Source organism: Protobothrops mucrosquamatus, unplaced genomic scaffold (genome assembly GCF_001527695.2).
Source record: "Protobothrops mucrosquamatus isolate PMUCROS unplaced genomic scaffold, P.Mucros_1.0 scaffold124, whole genome shotgun sequence".
NCBI classification, from domain to species: domain Eukaryota; kingdom Metazoa; phylum Chordata; class Lepidosauria; order Squamata; family Viperidae; genus Protobothrops; species Protobothrops mucrosquamatus.
This window is the reverse complement of record NW_015386491.1, coordinates 183,930-206,451: the sequence shown is the minus strand read 5'-3', so window position 1 is coordinate 206,451 and position 22,522 is coordinate 183,930. Positions and strand designations below refer to the sequence as shown.

Here is a 22,522-nt window from a genome sequence, read left to right as displayed (position 1 = left end):
ATGCAATCCCCAAAATAACTGGAGCACCATTTGAACAACATCGGCACTGGCAAATTCACCATCCATCAAATGCAAAAGGCAACTTTATTCGGAACAGCTTACATCCTGCGCCGATATATCTGCAACACTACCAAACATCCACCTCTGCTTATCCCAGGTCCTTGGGGAGGACTCAATGGGCAGACAAAAATGCCAAATCTAGTTTGATCATCTGGCTGACTGTATGATGATGAAGCATATTAAAATTATATTATGTCATGAACCTTACATGACTATCTCAACTCAGTTAATACATTTTATGTTTTGAAAAAAGAAATGGTGTTCTGAGAATCAAGGCTAGAAAGCCTGGGTTAGCAGCCACAGCACGAGTGCTAGATCTGATGGCAACTGCTTGAGAGGTACATTTAGAACAGGGGTAGGCAACCTTGGCTCTTTTATGACTCCTGGACTTCAACTCTCAGAATTCATGGCTGGCTCAGGAATTCTGGGAGTTGAAGTCCAGGAGTCATAAAAGAGCCAAGGTTGCATACCCCTGATTTAGAAAGAGTAGCTTTCCCACTTGTTCAAAGATGATCCAGTCATTTTTTTCCTACTGAGGTGGAGCCACCTAGTGATCCCATCTAGAACTGCCATGTGCTGATGGGTTCCAAAATGACACCTTTTACTGGCATTAAAGAAGGGGAAAAGAAACTTCCCTCAAAATCTATGGAAGGCTTTTCCTAAAAAAATGTGCTGGGGACACTTCTAAAGTTGGGTGACTTTAATACTCCTTTTAACACAAACACGTTGGCTGCATGAATTTTTCTCAGCAGCTTCTGAAATAGTTTTTTTTTCCATATGATGAATGAAAGAAATTGAAAAAAAGGGCTCAAGAAATACTTAGAAGAACCAAGAGCCTTATCACATAATAATAATCATAAAATGGTGCACTGGAATATCTGCAAGAAATAACATTTGCTTGCAAGCAAGAATTGGTGGGACCACAAAATAGAGAAAGTACCGTAATAGAAAATGAAGAAGCTAAAGTGCTCCGAGACCTTAGAATTCAAACAGACAGGCACCTGCTGCATAATACCCCAGACTTAACAATTGTTGGTAAGAAAGACAAAAAAAGTCTAGATAGTGGAAGTGACAATACTTTGAGACAATAGAACAGAAGAGAAAGAACTGGAGAAAATCACAAAATACAAAGATTTGCAAACAGAAGTAGAATGACTATGGCAAAAGGAAATGAAAATAATACTTATAGCGGTAGGGGCCTTGGGTGCAATCCCAAACATCTGGAGCACCATTTACACAATATCAGCTTTGACAAAATCACCATCAGTCAATTGCAAAAGGCGGTTTACTTGGAACAGCTTCCATCAATGCAATGAAACCTTTAACACCATCAAGCAACATCTGCCTGTCCCAGATCCTTGGGGAGGACTCAACAGGTGAATAAAAGTACCAGCTCCAATCTAAATAGCTAGCTGATTGTGCAACCAACCATAATAATGTCACACAATCCTTAGTTTACCTGGTTGTTGTCACATACCTCTCCTACAACAATACAACCACACATATAACACACACTCATGCTCTAGTTGGAAATAAATAGCCTCAGAAACAATGCTATGCAATACAATTCACTGGTTAATTGCATTCTATTTTCTACTGTATACATCTTTAAAATGTTGAAATACATGTTAATATAAAGGCAAACGATATACACATGCACAAATCTTGAACTTTTAAAATGCTAGCATACTCAACATACGTAAGATAAAATCAAGGGCACATTCCTGGAGAAAGAATTTGCATTTGGGTAAGAGAAAGAGAGTGTTCTGCTCTCACCAGTTTTGTATCTCAGAATACCAGAAGGGAGAAAAACCAACTTAAGATTTTCTCCTCTTCCATCCCAAGCTAATTCTCCATAATCACCATCCAAGCAAGTTAGCCATGCCTGAAAGCTCATCTTCCTTGATACTGATTAAAACAGACAGATGGAAATATGCTAGCTCACATTAATTCCATTAACATTTATGCTTTCCTGTCCATCCACAAGGTGACACACTGGCTCATTGGAGAAAACACAACCACATCATCCACCACTGTTGACCCAAATCTGAACAATTTAAAAAAACAACAGCTGAGACATTTTTAGGGTTAAGCGGATGGCTACTAAGTGCATAGATTCCACTATGCAGCATCAACTACAATCCAGTGATCAATAAAATAGTATTAAAGTAGTAGTATAAAATATTTTGGCTTGAAAATATATAGAGTTAAGAATATGCACATTATACCAAGGATTGGAAGTTAATTATTAGGCTTAGCCTGCATGGAAATCAGTAAGATTTGATTGATCATAATTTTTCACATCAAGTTTAGGGAGCATAGATGATTAATTTTGTTTCAAGTCATCTGAAGTAAAACCTTTCAGAAACCAAAATAATTGAAGAAAAGCAATTTCATATTGTCATATTACTTTATTATTTATTCAACAATTTAGAGGCCACACAACTTCATGAGACTCTTGCTATTACTCAGCACAATCAAAAGATTAACATAATCTATACCACACTGAATATGTATTATACAAGAAATTATATTACATATATAGGAGAGGAAATTAAAAATAATCACATCAAAATGAACATACCGGCCTCTTAGATTCATCTTTAGCAGGCTTATCAGGTTGGGCATAGATCATGTCATCTTCCTGAAGCCTATTCCAATCAACAGGCATAGATTTCATTTCTGGAAAAGTATAATTTTATTTTAAAGGATGCAAAATATTTCTTGTTATTCCCCCCCCCCACACACACACACACACATACACACACACAAAGTCCTGGCAATTTGTTCATCTTCTGACTCAAAAATGTAAAGAAAATGTACATTTTGATCATATGTTCCAAAAGATTTTTATTTAGGATCCTGTGATGACAACATTTCTGTCATCCAGTTCTAAGAGCTCTCATTTTGTCATTCGGAGAATATCCAACTAGATATTCTTTCACTTTAATAGAAGATTATTAGACGATATCTTCTAATGGACCAATAAATTAACCTAATAAAGGGGACTAAAGAATTATCTTTATTATGACGTCACAACTTTCTCTTTATATTCGTCGTTCTTTATCTGGAACCAGGGTGTTAGGATTTTTGATTTGTACGTTAAAAGAAGTCCGAAGACATACTGGAAAGTTTTTTCTACACCCACGAAAATTTTTCCACGAACACTACCACATATTCTGGAATACCTCTTCTGAAACATTTTTAAAGCATGGCCAGTCCTATTATTTTTTTTATGCCAGCCTCCCACAGCTTCCAAGTCCTGCATGAACTTCCTCATTTTCATAATTTGCCTGTTCTCTTCTTCCACAGGGCAAATTTCTCCTCTCTTTTAAGTTGTAAGCTGATCAGTAGCTCTCCTTACCTTATCATTTAAAGAACCATAAACACAGATGAACTTCAATCATTAAGAAACCTTTTTAGTGGGGCATTTTAAAAGCAATTCACAACTTTCAATTAATTGACTAATAAATATTACAGTCGGTTATACTTAAGAAATAAGCAGGAAGAGAATTAATTGTCACCAGCTTTATTAATTGCATTCTTAGAACTTGGAGGAAGTCATTACAGCTTTTGTACTAAAAAGCCTAAGAAACATGCCCCCTAATTTTTTTTCTTTTTATGATCCTGTAATCCCTTTTATCGGGGTGGAGTCGGGGAGACTGAATGGCACTGACCAGTTATAGGCCAATTGTCCTTCTTCACTTCTAGGCCACTGCACTGCTCAACTATGCCTTCTAATAATAAACAAAGCATAATATAAATCCTTTTGGTTTAAATGGTTAACATGTAATTTTCCAAAAGCACTTTACTATTTTATATATAGAATAATGCTGATTCTGTAAACCGCTTAGAGCAGAGGTCCCCAACCTTTTGGGCATCAGGGACCGGTTCAGTGGAGAGAGGTTTTTCCGTGGACCAGAGGGTGTGTGGTTTTGTGTGCTACCTGTATCTTGCAGATGGGGCTTTGCTTGTTTGTGCAGACTGGTTGCTGGCATGCTACGGCCCGGTACTGGTCCATGGACTGGAGGTTGGGGACCCCTGGCTTAGAGGGTGCTTCATATAAGTCTAAGTGCTACTGCTATTGCTATAATTGAAAAACATTGCAGTTAAATTCCTACCAGAAATGTATGTATCCTTGCTTTTTCCAACTGCAGCAGCCAAAGAGGATGTTTCGCACTTGTATAGGATTACTTCTAATTCTCTGCCATGTATTATGAATAGCTTATCATCATAAGCCCAACACTGAAATAAACAAATATATACATACATATATATGGTATGCCAGCAGAAAATAATTAGTGAACATATACGCTTCCACCTTTTATCTTTATTATCATTCAGATGGTGCCTTTGGGTTGGAAAGGCTAATTAATGATTAATTTTTCAGAAGAAATTAAATGTGACCTCCTTTATATTTTATATACTAGATAAGAAACCTATTTAGACCTGGTGTTTTGCCACTTGCCATTTTTAACATTATCTGTTGAATCTCTACTGTGGATAGAGGAGCAAAAAAGATTTTTGTATATCATCTAAATGTGGTAAGTTAATTTTATTTAAAAAGGCTTCTATTCAGAAAAGATTTATGTTGGAGCTACGTTTGTTTGTTTAGCATATGGCATATCATACATGGACAGAGCTATGTTAGCCAGGAGAGAGGGAAACTTATCTGTAACTCAAACCTCTTCATTATTACCTGGTCTCTTATTACAGTAGAAGTATCTTACTCTATTGAAACAGGGATTCCTCTAAGGCTTTAGTTGTTACCTGTCCTGATGATAGGATCCTGGATATACAATATCAATAAAAGGCTTAGGAGGGAGATGCCCATTATCAAAGGTGCATGTCTTTTTTTTTCCAGACCCAAATGTAGCTTTTTTGGGGGGACATATTACTTATATTATATGATTTCTAAAAGAAGAAAAAAATGGCTCATGGCTCTGTCTGTCTTCTATATATTTTGTAGCTGTGTCCATTGCCTTGCTGAATATTCAAATTATGAAGCTAATACGTCCCAAGTGATTTGCCTTCAAAATAATGTAATTTTGAAAATGGAAATATCCATTTTCCTTGTTTCTCAGGCTTAGATATGCTCCTTCTATTAATTTTTAATTTTTTAGTATTGAACAAAAATGTTTTCCTTTTTGAGGCCTGATTTCATTCTTCCAGCAATTTGTAGATATGTCAGCCGTAATACATTCCAGCCTTTGCTGAGTAATTTTGGCTGTATCTTTAATTTATTCATGAGGTCTGAGTGGACCATTTTTGGATATGCAATTACACTTTTCTTACTATAATTATCTCCAACATAAAAACCATTTAGGTGAGAGACTAATGGTGATATTTTTAGACTTATATTTTCCTCATAGAGTTGCATACTTTTACCAAGCTTTGTCTTATAAAAGGTTTTTATCCTGTTTTGTGTTGGGAAATTGTCAGCAAGGTTGGATGGAGGGGTCAAGCAGGGACCCAGTTTGGAATCCTTGCACAGTCGCAAGTGGCCTAAGTTTGATCTCCCACAAGATCCATGAAGCCTTATCTTGTCCTTCCCAGGGGAAGGCAAGCAATCTGGGGAGATTCCTGTAACTTAGGCAGAGAACAATAAAACTGCTTATTATAGCTGTTTATGGGTGGCTCCAGTTGCTTGTACTTGACATTAGCGTCCCTGTACCAGAAATATCTATGGAACCCATTAGTTAGGCCAGCTCCTTCCAGTATTGGTGTTCTGCTGTTCTGGATTTTATTCCACAAAACCTTTTGGCTAATGTTATGTAGTAGTAGTTGTTCTTATCACTTTCCAAAAGATCTGTAGATACTAATAAAATAGTGTTCGTTATAACTTATCCACAAATCCTTAATTTTGAAATGTAATACATTCATCATCTTTGTAGAGTTCTGATAAATTCTGTTTATTTGACTTTAAAACATTCATCTTTTACTGCCTTCATGGTGCCCCATTTTATGCTTAACAATAATAAAACTGCCATTTTTGAAAAAAAAAAAAAGATTGCCCACATTCTGAGGCAAAATATTTTATTTACAATTGTATAGCAAATTAGAATTAAATAAATTGGTTTTTGACATTCAAATTAAACCCCCAAATTACTGGACCAAATAAGTGGAATAGCCTTTTTGTTAAATGATGCATAATATTCTAAATATCAATAAACTGTACAGGTAGATTTCAACTTATGGACTGTTTGGTTAATGATGTTTCAAAGTTAGAATGGTCTTGGAAAAAATGATTTACAACCTGTCCTCGAAGGTACTACTGTTGTACCATCCCTGCAGGCCATGTGATTGCTGTTCAGGCACTAGGTATGTGGCTCACATTTACAATTGGTTGCAGCATCCTCCAGTCATGTAATTATAATATGTGACATTCCCAGGTTTCTGATAAGCAATATCAATTGGGGAAGCTGGAATAGCTTAATGATGATGTGATTCACTTAATGATACCATGATTCACTTAACAATCAAAGTGTTTCACTTAAACATGGTAAAAATGGTTGTAAAATGGGGTCATCACGTGATTTGTTTAGCGATTCACTTAGTGAATCCATTATGGTTATAAGTCGAGGACTATCTTATTGCAGTTGTATCAAATTCAGCAATCTCTTAATGCTAAGGTGGCCTATTTTCTGACAACTTGTTCTATCACTTGTAAACCAGCAAATACTTCAACTGCCTTCTAGAACGAAATTCTGCCAGCCAAATTTATTCAGAGCTTTTCTAATTTTTTGTGTAAATCCTGATTGAGTCTCATCTGATATACATTTAGAGGCCAATGTTATTTATACTTTTATTCCTTCAATTAAAGTAAGTCCTATCTTTTTGAATATTTTTCTACTGTAAAAACTGTATTGGTTTTAAATAAAATGGCTACCCCTTTTGACTTGCTAGTCCCTCCCACCAAAAATAATCTTTTCAAAATCTTATCTGATATATATGATTCCTGTAACAGAACATATTTAAGCGCATTATGTTAAGCTTGCTTTTCAGTTCACATTATCCTTACATTGATTTTAATTTATTTTTAATTAATTTTGTTAATGTTTTCCTCCATTGCCATGTTTTTCTGACTCATCCAAGTCTTTAATTCTTTGTCTGTTTGAGGAATTACCCTTCATAGACATCCTTTTATTGCTCATTTTGCCAATTAGTTGGATATTAGTCAAAGAAAACCAGCAAAAATAATCTGAAAAGCTGGGTTGGGAGAAGAGCAATTGGCTCAACGCTCCACCTTCTCTGATGTCTGGTCTAACCCATGTCTAATTCCACTTTACAAAATAATGAAAATCACTGCTTTACTTCATTACAAAACAATTATATTCACATCGCATACACAACCTTTATCAAGCTGTATTTGATTTTGAATAGAATGGTAGCACTCTCTAAAAAAAAAAAAGATGAAGCCAAAGCAAAGTGAAAGCTGATTGAATTTAATTTTTAATTAATTGTTACTGAATTAAGTATATTTAATGTGCTAATTCCCCATGTATTAAACTATTTCCTCCATCAATCAAATTAAAAATTATATGATGTTTTGCATGTATACTAAGAGTTTCTGCACTGGAGACAAATTCTCTGTGTTTAATCACGCTTGGGTGTTCTGTTCTGTTCTCTCTTAGCAAGGTAAGAAAAGGGAGCACCTAGGCTTCAGCTTCACTTATATATATTCATTGACGAAAGGGAAACATTTTAAAACACGGACATTTCTTCTTAGATAAGCATGGGTTTCTATTAGGACAAAATTGTCATAGATATGCTAAAATGAAATAACGGGTCTCAGCTTACTTGTCCTGTTGTTCCTTGTGGCAAATCTTTTGATGCTTCCAGAGTCTGAAACTTAATATTCCATATTGAAAAGCAGTCTACCAAGAGGAAACACAAAACTCATCAAACAGGGAGCGATTTACATATGCACAGTTCTCATTTATAAAACGTCACTTGGAAACTAATTAAAAGTATGCTGGCAAATATACTGGACCCCCACAGTAGTTACCACATCAGATCATTTTTTGCTGAATGCTATTAATAACCAAGTGTCTCATTTCAATAGGGTAGGGGTGGACAATTAATTTTTCAAGGGGCCACATGAGAAATTGGGACTGTTGTGGAGGGCGGATGCCCTGCCCCCACCACCACAGATGCCGTACCACCATCCCTGGTGCTGCTGACACTATGCCCCCCCCCCCGCTGCTGTGGGCTGGATTGGCCCGTGGGCTGTAAAATGCCCAGGTCTGCACTAGAGCACTGGAAAGAATAATGTTTTCTGGAATCAGTGTTTCACTTTCTACCACCTTGTGGAATCTTTCCTGACTTCCCTCGCTGTTGATTATCAGTAAGTTCCAATCAAATTCCACTATTTTTTAATTCTACATATCATAGTCCTTATTGTTAATGCTTTTCCAAATGTTTCTTGGATGTTTTCCTTTCGTTTTGATCCAATTGTTAATCTAAGTTATTTCAGATGAATTGTTCAATTGTTTACCTTTGACATTACTTTCTGAGGGATCCAGGCATCCTGTTACAGCAATATGATCTTTATCAAGAATCACAATTGAAGTTCCTTTAAGAATACTTCCACTCACACTGAGTTTGAGCAGAACCGATATTGGTAAAATCTGTGTTTCTTCTGTTTTATTCTCTTGTAGTGGTATCAGAATCTTATACACACAGCCATTGGAATCTGTATACAAAATTCAAGTCACATCTTAATTTACAATAATAAACAAGAAAACTAGAACTGTCAGTTATTACAGATCTATGAACTTCCTCCACTGGTATATGTAGTTCACGTATGCACACAAACACACCCAAGCCTTAGCTAAGAAACTAATCAAAGAATTAAAAATAATGTCACTTGCCAGATTACTTCCAAAAGCTGAAGCAAATTTATTTCCCTGCCATGTTTGTCTATGGTAAAATGACTAGTAACAATCAACCCTAGAGTAATATAGCTGGCCAAGCATTTACATACAATCCTCCCACACAGCCTAAAACAGCCTTAAATATTCAATATCTAGAAGGAGCAAATAAATAAATAAAAGTACCATTCTCCTATAATATTGATCCACATCATGCACTATGATGTGCTTTAATTCAGGAGTCCCCAACCCCCGGTCCATGGACCAGTACCGGCCGCGGTATGCCAGCAATCAGTCTGCACAAAAAAAAAGCCCCATCCACAGGATGCAGGCAGCACACAAAACCACGCCCCCTCTGGTCCACGGAAAAACCTCTCTCCACGTAACTGGTCCCTGGTGCCCAAAAGGTTGGGGCCCTCTGCTTTAATTCATTCTTGCTGGTGGGAGTTTTGCTAGTGTAATTTGTAAGCCATAGTTTATGCTTAATGTTATGGGCGAACCAGGCCATTATGACTTCTCCAATATACTAAGACTACTAAAACAATGTTTAGCATCATATGTAATTCTAATCAGGGTCCAGAACTAAATGCATTTTATATATTTATGCTTATATGGCTATAATAGAAAATAAGACTATTTGTAAACTCCTGACTAATGAGCAGAACACATATTTTTTGGTATCTAAAGTAACACTGTCATTAAACTGGGACTCTGTTTTAAAATTAAACATAATTAGAAAATACAGTTACACTTACACAAGCAAAAGAGTGTGATAACCGTGTTTTTCAAATATGCCGCAAAGCTCAGGGCAGTAGATGACCCAACTCCTTGTCCAAATTTAAACCTCTGAAGGATGTATGGATTGCAATGCTGCACATATATGAAGTAATTCCCATCCTGAAAATAAAGGCTTTTTTAATATCTCTATCTAGCTCATGAAAATATCACCAAAGCAAGCTAATAATTTACATCTCATACCCAAGGGAACTGAAGTGCCAATTAAGTAACAGAAATGATAATCCAATATGAAACACATGCCAATATAGCCATTGTGAAAAAAGCAGCGTTAAAGGAAGGCACTCTAAAAGTCTAAATAATGTATAGGTAGTCCTTGACTTATGACTATAATTGTCACTGGAACTTCCACTGCTAAGCAAAGTAGTTGTTAAATAAGTCATGCCTGCTCCTGTTACCTTTTTTGCCACTGTTGTTAAGGGAATCACCATGGTAATTAAGCAATCATGCGACTGTTAGGCAAATCTGGCTCTCCCCCCCCCCCCCGACTTTGCTTGTCGGAAGCTAGCTGGGAAGGTCACAAATAGTGTTCCTGTGACTGCAGATACAGTGCAATGGTTGTTGGCAATGTGTATAATGTTCAACGGGTTGTAATTCACATCTTTCGGCAGCATCATAATTTTGAATGATTGCTACACAAAAGGACATAAGTCAAGGACTATCTGCAGAGTTTCTTATCTTTGTATCTGTAAGAATTAGGAAGATGAACCAAACAGGAAAACTATCTTCTTTCACCCAAGGCAAGGGCTGGTTCATAAACATGGTATTTTAGCAGAATAAATTCTTAAAAATTAAATTTGGTCAATTACCGAAATTAAAATAGCTTTTCTACATTTGAACACTGCTTCATTATATTGTTTAAAAAACATCCTATTAATTATCTAGTGCACAGGAATATTTTTACAGAACTCAGTTGATCAGATCCATAACACTGACATCTGGATTTTTAAAAAAATAAATAAAGAGAAACACTTGATTTTTACAGATCACCTGAACATTTGATCAAATCTTTAGTCCTCATAAAACTGCCAAGAGTCATCTGACTGCAGAAGATATAAATGCAATAAAAATAAAGAAATAAAACAAAGTTCTCAAATGCATCTCTGGTGTTTAAAGTGATTCAGCCTTCGGAAAGTCAATATCTGGCAATACCGAAAAATAGAGCTGAACATTTTTATAACAATGTCCAAGGACTGGGAACTCTGTCACAACACTTATTGTACTGATATAAATAAAAGATACATCAACAATAAAACAATACAAAGATGCATCAATAACACATCAAGAATGGTATATATAACTATTATCTTACTAGAAGCAGCAACCTAGCCACATACATAAAATATCTACCATTTGACTACTTTACAACTATCTAAGATTTAATACTCACCTCCTCAGTAATAAATAAAAGAACATTCCTTTTAACTCCAATTAAAGCATCACTCCATCTAAAAATAAAATACATGGTTATTGCTACAGGAAAAAAATGCAATCAAATATAATACTGGACTTTATTGCAGCTACCAAGCATTGTGTTATGGATTCGGGTCAAGATAAGGTAAAATCATGAGGATGTAGCAGAAAGAAGAGGGCATCTTCTATGATTAGATTCAAGTGAGAAAAGAATCTCAATTCCTTCATTTGATGAAATATCAGGATCACTATTAAATTTTGAATTTTAAAGTTACTACAGGGAGTGTGGCACTCACCTAATAATTTCTTTGGAAATAACATTTTCAATTTCTTGTTTTGGATCTGCTAGCAAAGCATCCAAACTCTTAACAGCTCCACCCTTGAACAGGACTAAGGGTTCAGTATGTGGTAATGAATGTATCCGATATACATCTGATGACAGCTGCAAGATAAATAATAAAAAAAAAGAAATGAGATATACTCATATATACATATGGCAACAAATGAAAGGGCTCCCTGTGAAAATAAATATTTATTCTAATGATATATTTTGTTCATCCAGCTTCAAAAATCTTATACTTCTAGTGAGCAGGGGAATAAGCTTCATTCCAATTCTAGATAAGTGAACCTGCACAAGATTCATGTCACTTGCTTTTCATTCACTTTTCCAAAATGGAAATATTTTCTTGTTCCAACAAAACAAATCTGATTATGATTTGAAAGAAAGAATCTTCGCTGGCAATAGGATTCTACTCAATTGAGCTGATCTACTTTTTTTTTTAATTTCTGGAGATAATCTTGTCTTTTTGTCCCTGTTTTGATGAAGGACATCCCACTGTGATGTGTAAAAGAGTACAGTCTGATTATGGTTATGGACCAACATAGGGAGGGGGAGGAGAAAGAAAAATTGGTATTATTACTAATTCCTGATATCTCTGCAATACTCTACACAATTCTGCATAATTTTCTGAGCAGCCTTTCAATTCTCCACTGAGGTTTTGAACTGAAGGAAAAAATATAATTAAATAATCATTGCAAGCAAAAATCTCCATCTTCCTTCAATGGAATTCTTTGCTGAATTCAGTGTTTAGCTGCATGAGATAATTACTTTAAAATATATTATCAGTACTTACTGTGGCTTTAAAAACTTTATCCAAGTCAGTATCATCTTCTTTCCAGATCTGTAAAACCTTTTAAAATTCACAATTACCATTTTAGAAAGATCACAAAGAAGTGTTTGCTAACTATACCTCTTGAAGCTTGGAGAAAATAAATTACTTTGAGATATATTTAAGATTATTAATCTTAAAATATTTGATTTTAATGGCACACAAAGGTACTTGGCTGAAGTACTGAAATATATCTGCATATATTCTGGTAAAAATAAAGGAGTCCCTGTGGATTTTACTCTGCTAGTCGTTGCTGACTATAGAGGGCAGTGCTCATTTCCGTTTCAAGGCCATTGAGCCAGCACTGCCCAAAGACATTTCCAGGGTCATTTATTTATTTATTTATTTATTTAATTTAATTTATATGCCGCCCTTCTCCCTGCGGGACTCAGGGCGGCGCACAACATATTTAAAACAAAAGCATATATACAATCCCCCCCTGTAAAACCGAATTAAACCAAATTTTAAAGTTGTGTCTTCCAAATTCCTAAAAATGAACCCAGTATAAAATCCTCCCTAGGTCAGGTNCATGCTTTCAAACTGCTAGGTCAGCAGGAGCTGGGATGAGGCCGGGAGCTCACCCCGCCATGTGGTGTTTGGGTTTCAAACATGGGCTGCTGGTTTTCCAGCTGACAAGTCCAGTGTCGTTAACCGCCGAGCCACCACGCCGCCTATATACTCTGGAGCTGCATCAAATACATACATCAAATAGATGTATGAAAGACGGGCAAAGAAATAAGGATGCAGTCTTGCTTTTCCTTCTTGTACTGACTTCCTGGGCAAGAGAACTCATTCCTACGAACATTTTGTTTCTCATCTAGGATTTCAACTTCATTTTACTAAGGAATAAAAGATTTAACTTAATGGAAACATAGACAACATATTTAGCATTCCCGCAGCATGCAATGTCACAACTTATTTGTTTACACAGGCATTTCCCTTTCCCTTTTCTCCTTCCCTAGAAAGGGAAAGTATCAAAAAATGAAAACAAACTTTAAATAAAGCCTTTCATTAACTTCTGATAAGATTCAATAAAACAGTGTTAAGAAAAACATAATCATATGGATTAGAAATCATACCTTGTCATCATGAACAAGAATGAATTCTTCTGTTTCAGAGTTCCATACGGCTGGACATGAAATTGTTTGCCCTTGTTTGACTGACCAGCAACCCAGTGGTTTTTGGTCAGATACCTTGGAAAAAAGAAAGTTCCAAATAAAATGGGTTGCTCAGTAATTCCGGAAATCAGAATAAAATATCACATGATTCTGAGTTCAAGTACATGATTTGAATCCACTAGAAAAAAATTAATACCCTTTTAAGCGTTCTTTAAACATGAAATATTATCCAGTTGATTAATTTTTAAATCATAAGAATAGTAAAATAAATTATTTTATATAATATCTGGACCTGAGTGTTCAAAATGGGTATTTCAAAATTATTCCACAATTGAGATACATAACTAATACTAACTTTCATTTTACTTTTTAATTCCTTATACAATTTAATTGTTTTCCATTTAAGAGCTGTATCTCTTAAGGCAGTGGCCCCCAACCTTTTGAGCATCAGGGACCGATTCTGTGGAGAGAGATTTTTCCAGGGACTGGAGTGGGTGTGGTTTCATGTGCTGCCTGCATCCTGCAGATGGGGCTTCACTTGTTGCATGGCCCGGTTTCTGGCATACTGTGGGGCATGGACTGGGGGTTGGGGACCCCTGTCTTAAGGATATAAATTTGCAGATATCTTGGAGACTTCTAGGGTCCAGGTTAGATTGTTTGGTTAGTACAGAGGTCTTCAAACTTGGCCCTTTTATGACTTTTGGATTTCAACTCCCAGAATTCCTCAGCCATGCTGGCTGAGGAATTCTGGGAGTTGAAGTCTACAAGTCATAAAGGGTCAAGTTTGAAGACCCCTGGATTAGTACATGTTCAGTTGCATACATTGCCAACTTTAGCTTGCATGAATGTAGACAAAGTAAGTCCCAAAATGCGAACCTCAGTAAATTCCACTATCTAAAATTATTTGAATTATATTTGAGCATAATTGGTTTTCTTTACATTACAGTCTGTGCCTATGTATTTTATTTTATGCATTTCAATACATTTTTCTGACAAGGGCCACTACTCTTAAAAAGGGTCCATTGCATGAATCTCTGGTCCAACTGAAGAAAACAATGTTTCAAGAACCAGCCTGAAAATTAAAGAAAGCAAAGGCCATATAGGTACTCCTCAACTTACAACCACAACTGAGCCCAAAATTTCCACTGCTAAGCAAGACAATGAAGTGAGTTTTGCCCCATTTTACAATTGTTCTTGTCACAACTGTTAAGTGAATCATGGCAGTTGTTAAGTTAGTAACATGGTGGATCTGGCTTCCCCACTGACTTTGCTTGTCAGAAGGTCGCAAAAAATGACGACCTTGGGACACTGCAACCAGTCATAAATACACGCCAGGTGCCAAGTGTCCAAATTTTGATCACTTGACCACGGGGAAGCTGCAAAGCCTTATATAATACTGCTCAAAAACAAGGCTAAAATGTCTTCTCAAACTTTTAACAATTAGAACAAATGGTATGCATGTGTGTGTGCACGCATGAAGGATAGTTCCCCCCCCCCTCAACTGCCCAGAATTCCCAGCCCAACAGAAGTGGGTGCAAGTTGTCATTTCACAGGTTAAGGAACCTGTTAAAAGCAGAAAAAAATGTCATCTGCGTGTCGAGGTGATAAGTACAGATTTAAAAGGGTCACAACACGAAACCCTCGTCGCCCCTGAAGGATCACATCACTAGGACGAGGATGCGCACTAAGAGCCCGGGCTCCCTTACCCGAGTTAAAAGGGGCGCACATGCCTTATTCGGGCTGCCAAAAGACACTGAAAATCCTTTCTTAGTTGCCGCCGCCGCCTGCGGAATCGTCCGGATTTTCGCGCCCCGCTTGCCCTTCAGCAGCCCTGCGCGACCACGTCCCTCCCTCGCAGAGCCCCGGGACAGCGGGCATCGACCCTCTCGCTAGCGCCCTTGGTCTGCCTTTACCTTATACAGCGTCACCGTCCGGCCTCGATCCGTGAGCAGCACCCGGTCAGCGTCCGGCTCCAGCCCCAGCGGCGCCTGAGGGGGAGTCCCGGACAAGCTGCACAACGTGAACCTCTCTCGGAAAGCCGCCATCTTGCAAAGCGCGCGAGAAGCTGCATGACAAGCCTCGCGAGAGGGAAGACCGCAATGCGCCTGCGCTAGAATTCCACCCCTCCCCGAACCCCAAACACAGCGTGGTCCGGAAGTACGCAGGCGCAGTTGCCTTCAACCTGCAGCGCTCCCTGTTGGAAAGCAAAAGCGACGCAAGCGTAGAGTACATGGGCCAGAGGTCTATGGAGCTTTAACGTTGGGATGAAGGAAAGTGCCTGGGATTTCCTTACTCGTTTTGGAGAGACGATTTGACCTACTTATTCCTATAACCCAGCTTTGTAAATTTCCCTGAAAGACTGAACCGTAAACTAGACATACAGCTTGGTTTTACACAACGGTAAACCAGCCACTGATCTTTAGGTGGTGTACAAACCAATGTGTGTGTGATGCAGTCATTAGAGAATCTACTCACTGTCTGAAGTTGGCGATGGAAATTTGTTACCTTGGTTTACTGCAGTTTATTGTAGCTTATTGTGTGTTTTCAGTATTTTGATAACGTAGAATTTAGAGGGGCATCATCGACTTATGCGCACATGCCATCATTTGCCAACAATGGCCTGCTGATTCTATGTAGGGCAAACAGCAAACTTTGTGCAAAAGAATTAATGGACAATAGTTTGCTATCAAGAGAGCCAGTTTGGTTTAGTCACAGGGGTGTCCTTGGAAACTTTTAAGGCTTATGGACTTCAACTCCCAAAATTTCCCAGCCAGCAATTCAGCGTGGCTGGCTGGGGAACTCTGGAAGTTGAAGTCCACAAGTCTTAAAACTACCAAGGTTGGACACCTCAAGCGGTGGTTAAAGACACCTGGCTAGAAACCAGGAGACTGGAAATTCTATTCCCATCTTAGGCACAAAGCCTACGTTGGGTCAGTCACACACTCTCTCAGCCCTCAAAGCCGTAAGGGCACACCACATCTGCAATCTTACCAATAGAACTGCAGTCCAGGCAGTCACCAGGAATCAACCCTGATTGGAAAGCACACACAATCTAATACTAGGTTTCAAAACTGCTGGTATCCGAGCAGTTTAAGGCCCTAGAATATTCCATTACAAAATAACCATTTATGAAAAAAGAAACTTTACCTATACAATCCACAATGAGCAAGAAATGCTGAATACATACTGTAATTAAGTTTCTCAAAATGTCTCAACAAACAGTGTTTTTTTTAACCCATTACAATTAGCAAATTTGTCATTTGTCTCATGTAACCTGCATCTGCATAACTAGCTACCCCGGTAGTCTTTTCTCGTCCCTCTGCATCATCCCAGTTTAAATCCCGTATCAGTTTAGCTATTTTATGCAATTCATGAAGTGAACTGTTTTCTCAGGAAAGCTTATGGGTTTTTTTTTATGAAATGTATTAGTTGGAAAAGATGCTACCAGGCTCCTAATTTTTTTTAATGAATTCAGCAACAGATTATGAGAACTGCAGTGTACATGCTTTATTCTATGTGTGTTGCTTATTTGGGAATTTCCCTCTGGTGTATTTTACATGGCACAATAACCACAGTTAGATTAGGTTTAGCAAATCCAGACCATACATTAAATTATGATTCGGTCAAAATGCTGCATGTTTTTGTTAACTGACAGTTAATTCCTGATTTGGAAATAAAAGCAGCCACAAAGAGGGTTTCTAAGCTACCATTGTTTCCACTCCAATTCCTGCAAAGCCAATTAAAATTATTCCCATCTGTCTTCATAGCTGCCACCCTTGAAATGCCAAAATCCAGGATCATTGGCTTGCTCTGAGTTGCTGCAAATACTGCAGTAACAAAAATCCTGTCATCCCACTACATAGAAAACCAAAAATAGGTAGCTTGCATGTATGCACACATATTTTTATCCTTTCTTTATTAATTGATAAATAACTGAAGGCGGTGAACATACCTAATACTACTTCCTCCTGTTTTCATCACAACAACAACCTGTGAAGTGGATTGGGCTGAGAGAAGGTGACTGGCCCAGTCACCCAGCTGACTTTCATATCTAAGGCAGGATTAGAATTCAGAGTCTCCTGGTTTCTAGGCCAGAACCTTAACTCTACACCTACATATTCATCACTGACTTTATTTCAACATGTATGTTTGCCTGATTGTGTGCAAAAAATTACAGTAGTTTCTATGGTGAGGAATTGCAAAAACATCAAGCCATTCTTATCCTTGAAAGCTCCAGACCTGAAAGTATGATTTCCTATAAACAGGGAAACTGACAGTCTATAAACTCCATAAGCCACCTGTTCGTTTAAAATGCTTTTAATACACTTTCAAATACATCGTATATGATCTCAAAATAAATGGACTCATCTCTTAAGCTGCTTTTGAACTGACACAGAAGCCTGCTGTGTGTGAAAGTACCCCAAACACTAGATGTTCCAGCTATTATTCCATTGTTCCTGGTTGTATTTCCCCAGGTTGCAAACAAATGTATAAGATTTCAGCTGTTAATAGAGTTGTTTTATATGCTTGGGGTACATACTCGCTATCTTTCCGGACTCCAGGAATAGCATCCTTTAGACTTTGGCATTCTTCCTAATTGAGTGGCAACAGTAATATATTTCCGTGACACCAAAAGAAAGTCCCACTCATAGGTGTGCAAAGGTTTCAACTTTATTATATCATATGTTACATACGATACTTGCTGAGCCTTGCAATTGAACTCAGGTTTAAGTAATTAATGTGGTGATTGATATTTAAATTGCAACCATGTCTGGGTTATTTTTAATGCTATTTCATGGATAACTGTTACTCATTGTCAAGACTGTTGTGCAAATCGTTTGGCAGCAATAGTAACAGAGAGGCTAAACAGGAAAGACAAATAAGTTAATCATTTTCAGGAAGAGCATATTTCAAAAGTCTGAAGTCAGGAGGAAGTAGTAGTGAAAGAAATATTATGCATTTTAGACAATAGGCATAGTTTTATTTATTTTATTTATTTATATCCTGTCTTTATTATTTTTATAACCAAGGCAGCTAAAATGCCTAATACTCCTCCTCCCTCTCCTCCTATTTTCCTTCCAACAACAACTCTGTGAGGTGAGTTGGGCTGAGAGAGAGAGAGTGAGTGACTGCTCCAAGGTCACCCAGCTGGCTTTCATGGCTACGGTGGGACTCCTGCTTTCTAGCCTGGTGCTTTAAGCACTATTACTATTATATTACTAACTGAAAATAGTTTTCATGTCAGCAATGTCCCCAACTGCACTTAACAGCAGCACTATCACACTTTGAAAACATGTTTTCCCTTTCATTCCCATGATTTCTTCATTATATCCTAAGCCAATGAATAAGGTGGTCTTAAGTCATCCTCACAGGTACTAGTATTAAGGTATTTTTTTCCGCCTTATTCTAACACAGCCTCAAGTTGTGTAGGAAGTCCAGTGACTAGCATTGACTAGAAGGATAGGGATTAGCACTAGGGAGAACAAATGTCTTCGGGCTTAGCTTTCTGCCACTCAAAGGACAGATTCATAGCACTTCAGTATGATAATATGGAAGGGCTTAGAGCAATGGTTCTCAACCTTTTTTAATGCCGCGACCCCCAACCGGTCGTACGTCGAGGACTAAACCGGTCATAAGTCGAGGACTAAACCGGTCGTAAGTCAAGGACTACCCAACCGGTCGTAAGTCGAGGACTTTCCCTGCCCGGGAGCGTCGCGCATGCGTGGTTCCGCCCCCTGCGCCGGCCGAGGCATAGCTGGCAAGCGGCAGAGACGGAGCAGGCCGACCACCAGCTGGCCCAGATCAAGGGAGGTAAGGCACCCGCCGGAAAAGGGGGAAAAAATGGCGGAAAGCCTTGCTTGGCGACCCCCGTGAAATGGTCGATCGACCCCAAATGGGATCGCGACCCATAGGTTGAGAACCGCTGGTTTAGAGAGAAATAAGTGACTTTTTTTTTTTGCTTTCAGTTATCCCCCAATTGTGCCATCCAAGGTGACTGCCTCAGTTTTCCACATGATGGAACTGGCTTTGGCTACTTCCAAGTTGGGGTAAGACTAGTCTTAGAAATGGAGATGGGATCTCTTATGTGCCCCCAACCCCCATGTGAATTAACAAGACTTTTCCAGCGGCTGTCCAAACTGCCACATGAATGGTTTACTCATGCCAAAGAGGTTTTGTTTATTGTAGATGAGTTCTACAATATTCGATAAAAATCTTCAGAAAAGATCAGCCCACGCAAAGCCATATTTTGTCTGAATTATTTTCAAATTAAACTTACTGCCTCTTTACAAGATAAATCCGGTTGTAAGAATTAAAATAATATATTATTACAAACCCCTTGTTTTAGCTGGAATCAGAACAGATTTACATTAATATCATAAAGTGTTTGGATATTAAAAAATAAAATTGCTACTATAATTTTTTAGATAGAGAGTGCACTTTTTTCTTTCAAATATAATGCACAGCTTGGCTGAAGATTGGATTGCAACTTTTGGCAGTGGTTGTTATGGTATGTAAAGCAGGCCCTCTACTGTAATTGATTTGTTTAAAATTCTTGCTTTAAGGCAGTGGTTCTCAACCTGTGGGTCAGGACCCCATTTGGGGTCGATCGACCATTTCATGGGGGTCGCCAAGCAAGGCTGTCCACCATTTTTTTTGTCCGCCATTTTTTTCCCTTTTCTGGCGGGTGCCTTACCTCCCTTGGGCTGGGCCAGCTGGTGGTCGGCCTCCTCCGTCTCTGCCGCTTGCCAGCTACGCCTCAGCCGGTGCAGGGGGCGGAACCACGCATGCGCGGCGCTCCCGGGCAGGGAAAGTCCTCGACTTACGACCGATTGGGTAGTCCTCGATGTACGACCGGTTTAGTCCTCGACTTACGACCGGTTTAGTCCTCGACGTACGACCAGTTTAGTCCTCGACTTACGACCGTTTGGGGTCGCGGCATTAAAAAGGTTGAGAACCACTGCTTTAAGGTATCTCAAATGAGTATTCTAGGTTTAACGTGGATCACAAAGTTTGTTTTCTGTTCAGAAGAGTGCTCCTATAAATGAAAATATTCGTAATTGTTATCATCTTTACCAACATATACATTTATATTAGGAGCCTTGGTGACACAGTGGTTAGAATGCAATATTGCAGGCTAATTCTGCTGATTGCCGAATATCAGCAGTTCGGCAGTTCGAGTCTCACTGGCTCAAGGTTGGCTCAGCCTTCCATCCTTCTGAGGTCAGTAAAACAAGGACCCAGATTGTTGGGGGGTTAGTATGCTGACTATATAAACCGCTTAGACAGGACTATAAAGCACTGTGAAGTGGTATATAAATCTGCTAGTGCTAAGTGCTATATTATATAATTTATCAGAATGCACATCCACCATTGCTAATTTTAGTTGGCACTTAATTTTTCTTTGGTTTCAAACAAATCTACACATTTCAGAAATAATCTGCCTTACAGATAATATGAAACGTCTTCAGTACTCTTCTGTAGATTATTTTCTAATTTATCTCAGCATCTTTTTTCAATTTTTTGACTTCTGTTATGTGAACTTGGATGGATCAAAAAAGTCTTGACAGACGACACAAAGTAAATGAAGGCAGAGGAGAGAATGCAGTTCCTGTCATATAGAATCAACCCTCAATGTAAAAGTTGCACAGTCTTCGTTTATTTGAACAGGGACGTAAATGCCTAGTTTTATCGTGCCTAGTTTTGCCCAAGTTTAAACAGAGTGTATTTCAACAACAGGAACACTAATCCAGAAATAGATCTAGCATATTCAGGATGAAGCTCCATTTTCTCTGAAGGTTCTAGATGTAAAGTTGTAGGACTTGGAAAAGGACCCCCGTGCTAGTGACATCCAGAAATCTGGATGGCTCCTTTGTTTTTTAACAAACCAATGAGTTTTTTTTATGATAAATCTGTTAGATTTTGATGAGTGGTTTCCTCTGGACCTCTTCCATTAGTGCTGCTGCCTGTTACTGCTGTTTTAAATTGACTTTTTTTAAAACTTGAGTGTTTTGTTTTTTAATGAGTTGTATTTTTAATTACTATGAACCATGGTCCCAAAGTAATATATTAACATTACTACAGTAGCAAAGCTACATAGAGACATTGATGATAATAATAAACGGCCTTCGTATCATCAGCTTCAGTCAGCATGAACAGGGTAGCACAAACCTTTATGTAAACAGTGTATTTTATGCAAAAAAGAAACCGGAGGGAAGAAACTGTAAATTATAAACCACAAAAAAGGATTTCCTGACACAAACATTAGAGTGCAGTGACCCAGCACATTCCTTCTATGCAGAATATTCCAAGTTCAGGGCTTTGCATTTTAAATTAAAAACACACTAAAAAGCTTGCAGTGAAAAGGTCCTTATTTTTCTGGACTACTCTAACAGAGGGATCAAAGATCTTACATTCTCAGTCATTTGATTTACATTACAAATAAAACTGAAACAAGTCATCCTACAAAGTCATTCTTTATGACTTTAGCCTTAACTGACTGCAGAATTAACCCCATGTCTTCATCTCTGAATCCCATTAATTATACATACAGAACATTATAGGAAGCCTCCCAGCTGCCTAGATCTTATGCTCAGAATGTGACAACGTTTTGGCAACTGCTATCTATTATTATAAGCATAATGACATGGGAATCATTTTATTTTACAAATGTATAAATATTATATTTTTCAAAAATATTTTATAAAATTTATAAGAAAGAAAAGGAAAAAAGAAAGGGAGGGAGGGAGGGAGAGAAGGGAAAAAAGAAAGAAAGGAAAAGAAAAGAAAGAAAGAAAGAAAGTCAGTCAGTCATACATTGCCTCCCCAGATTTTCTCCACAACCAACAATGCTGATAGATTGGGTTGAGAGTGACTGAACAAATTCTCTCAGGGAGCTTCCATGGCTGAGAATGAACTTCATCCTGGCTTTCTCTAGGCCAGTGGTGGCAAACCTATGGCACGGGTGCCAGAGGCGGCACTTAGAGCCCTCTCTGTGGGCACGCGCGCCGTCGCCCCAGTCCTAGGCCTTCAGCTGTGTTTTATAAAACCTTTTCACTTTAGGCCTCCGCTGCCGTGTGCAAAAAGAAAAGGTTCA

The 22,522-nt window shown here is 38.1% G+C and overlaps 1 protein-coding gene across 1 annotated transcript in view; it reads right to left on the bottom strand.

The window, feature by feature from the left end:
- The window catches only part of NOL11 (nucleolar protein 11), a 24,265-nt gene extending 8,769 nt beyond the window's left edge, over positions 1-15,496 (bottom strand). The window contains exons 1-10 of the mRNA XM_015812962.1: positions 15,342-15,496; positions 13,390-13,503; positions 12,275-12,331; positions 11,438-11,583; positions 11,119-11,176; positions 9,689-9,830; positions 8,558-8,755; positions 7,861-7,937; positions 4,182-4,305; positions 2,645-2,742 (exon numbers count right to left, since the gene is read on the bottom strand). Coding sequence (XP_015668448.1) covers positions 2,645-2,742; positions 4,182-4,305; positions 7,861-7,937; positions 8,558-8,755; positions 9,689-9,830; positions 11,119-11,176; positions 11,438-11,583; positions 12,275-12,331; positions 13,390-13,503; positions 15,342-15,473 — 1,146 coding nt within the window. The 5' untranslated portion in view covers positions 15,474-15,496. The remainder of the gene's footprint in view (positions 1-2,644; positions 2,743-4,181; positions 4,306-7,860; positions 7,938-8,557; positions 8,756-9,688; positions 9,831-11,118; positions 11,177-11,437; positions 11,584-12,274; positions 12,332-13,389; positions 13,504-15,341) is intronic.
- Between the last annotated feature and the right edge of the window lie 7,026 nt (positions 15,497-22,522).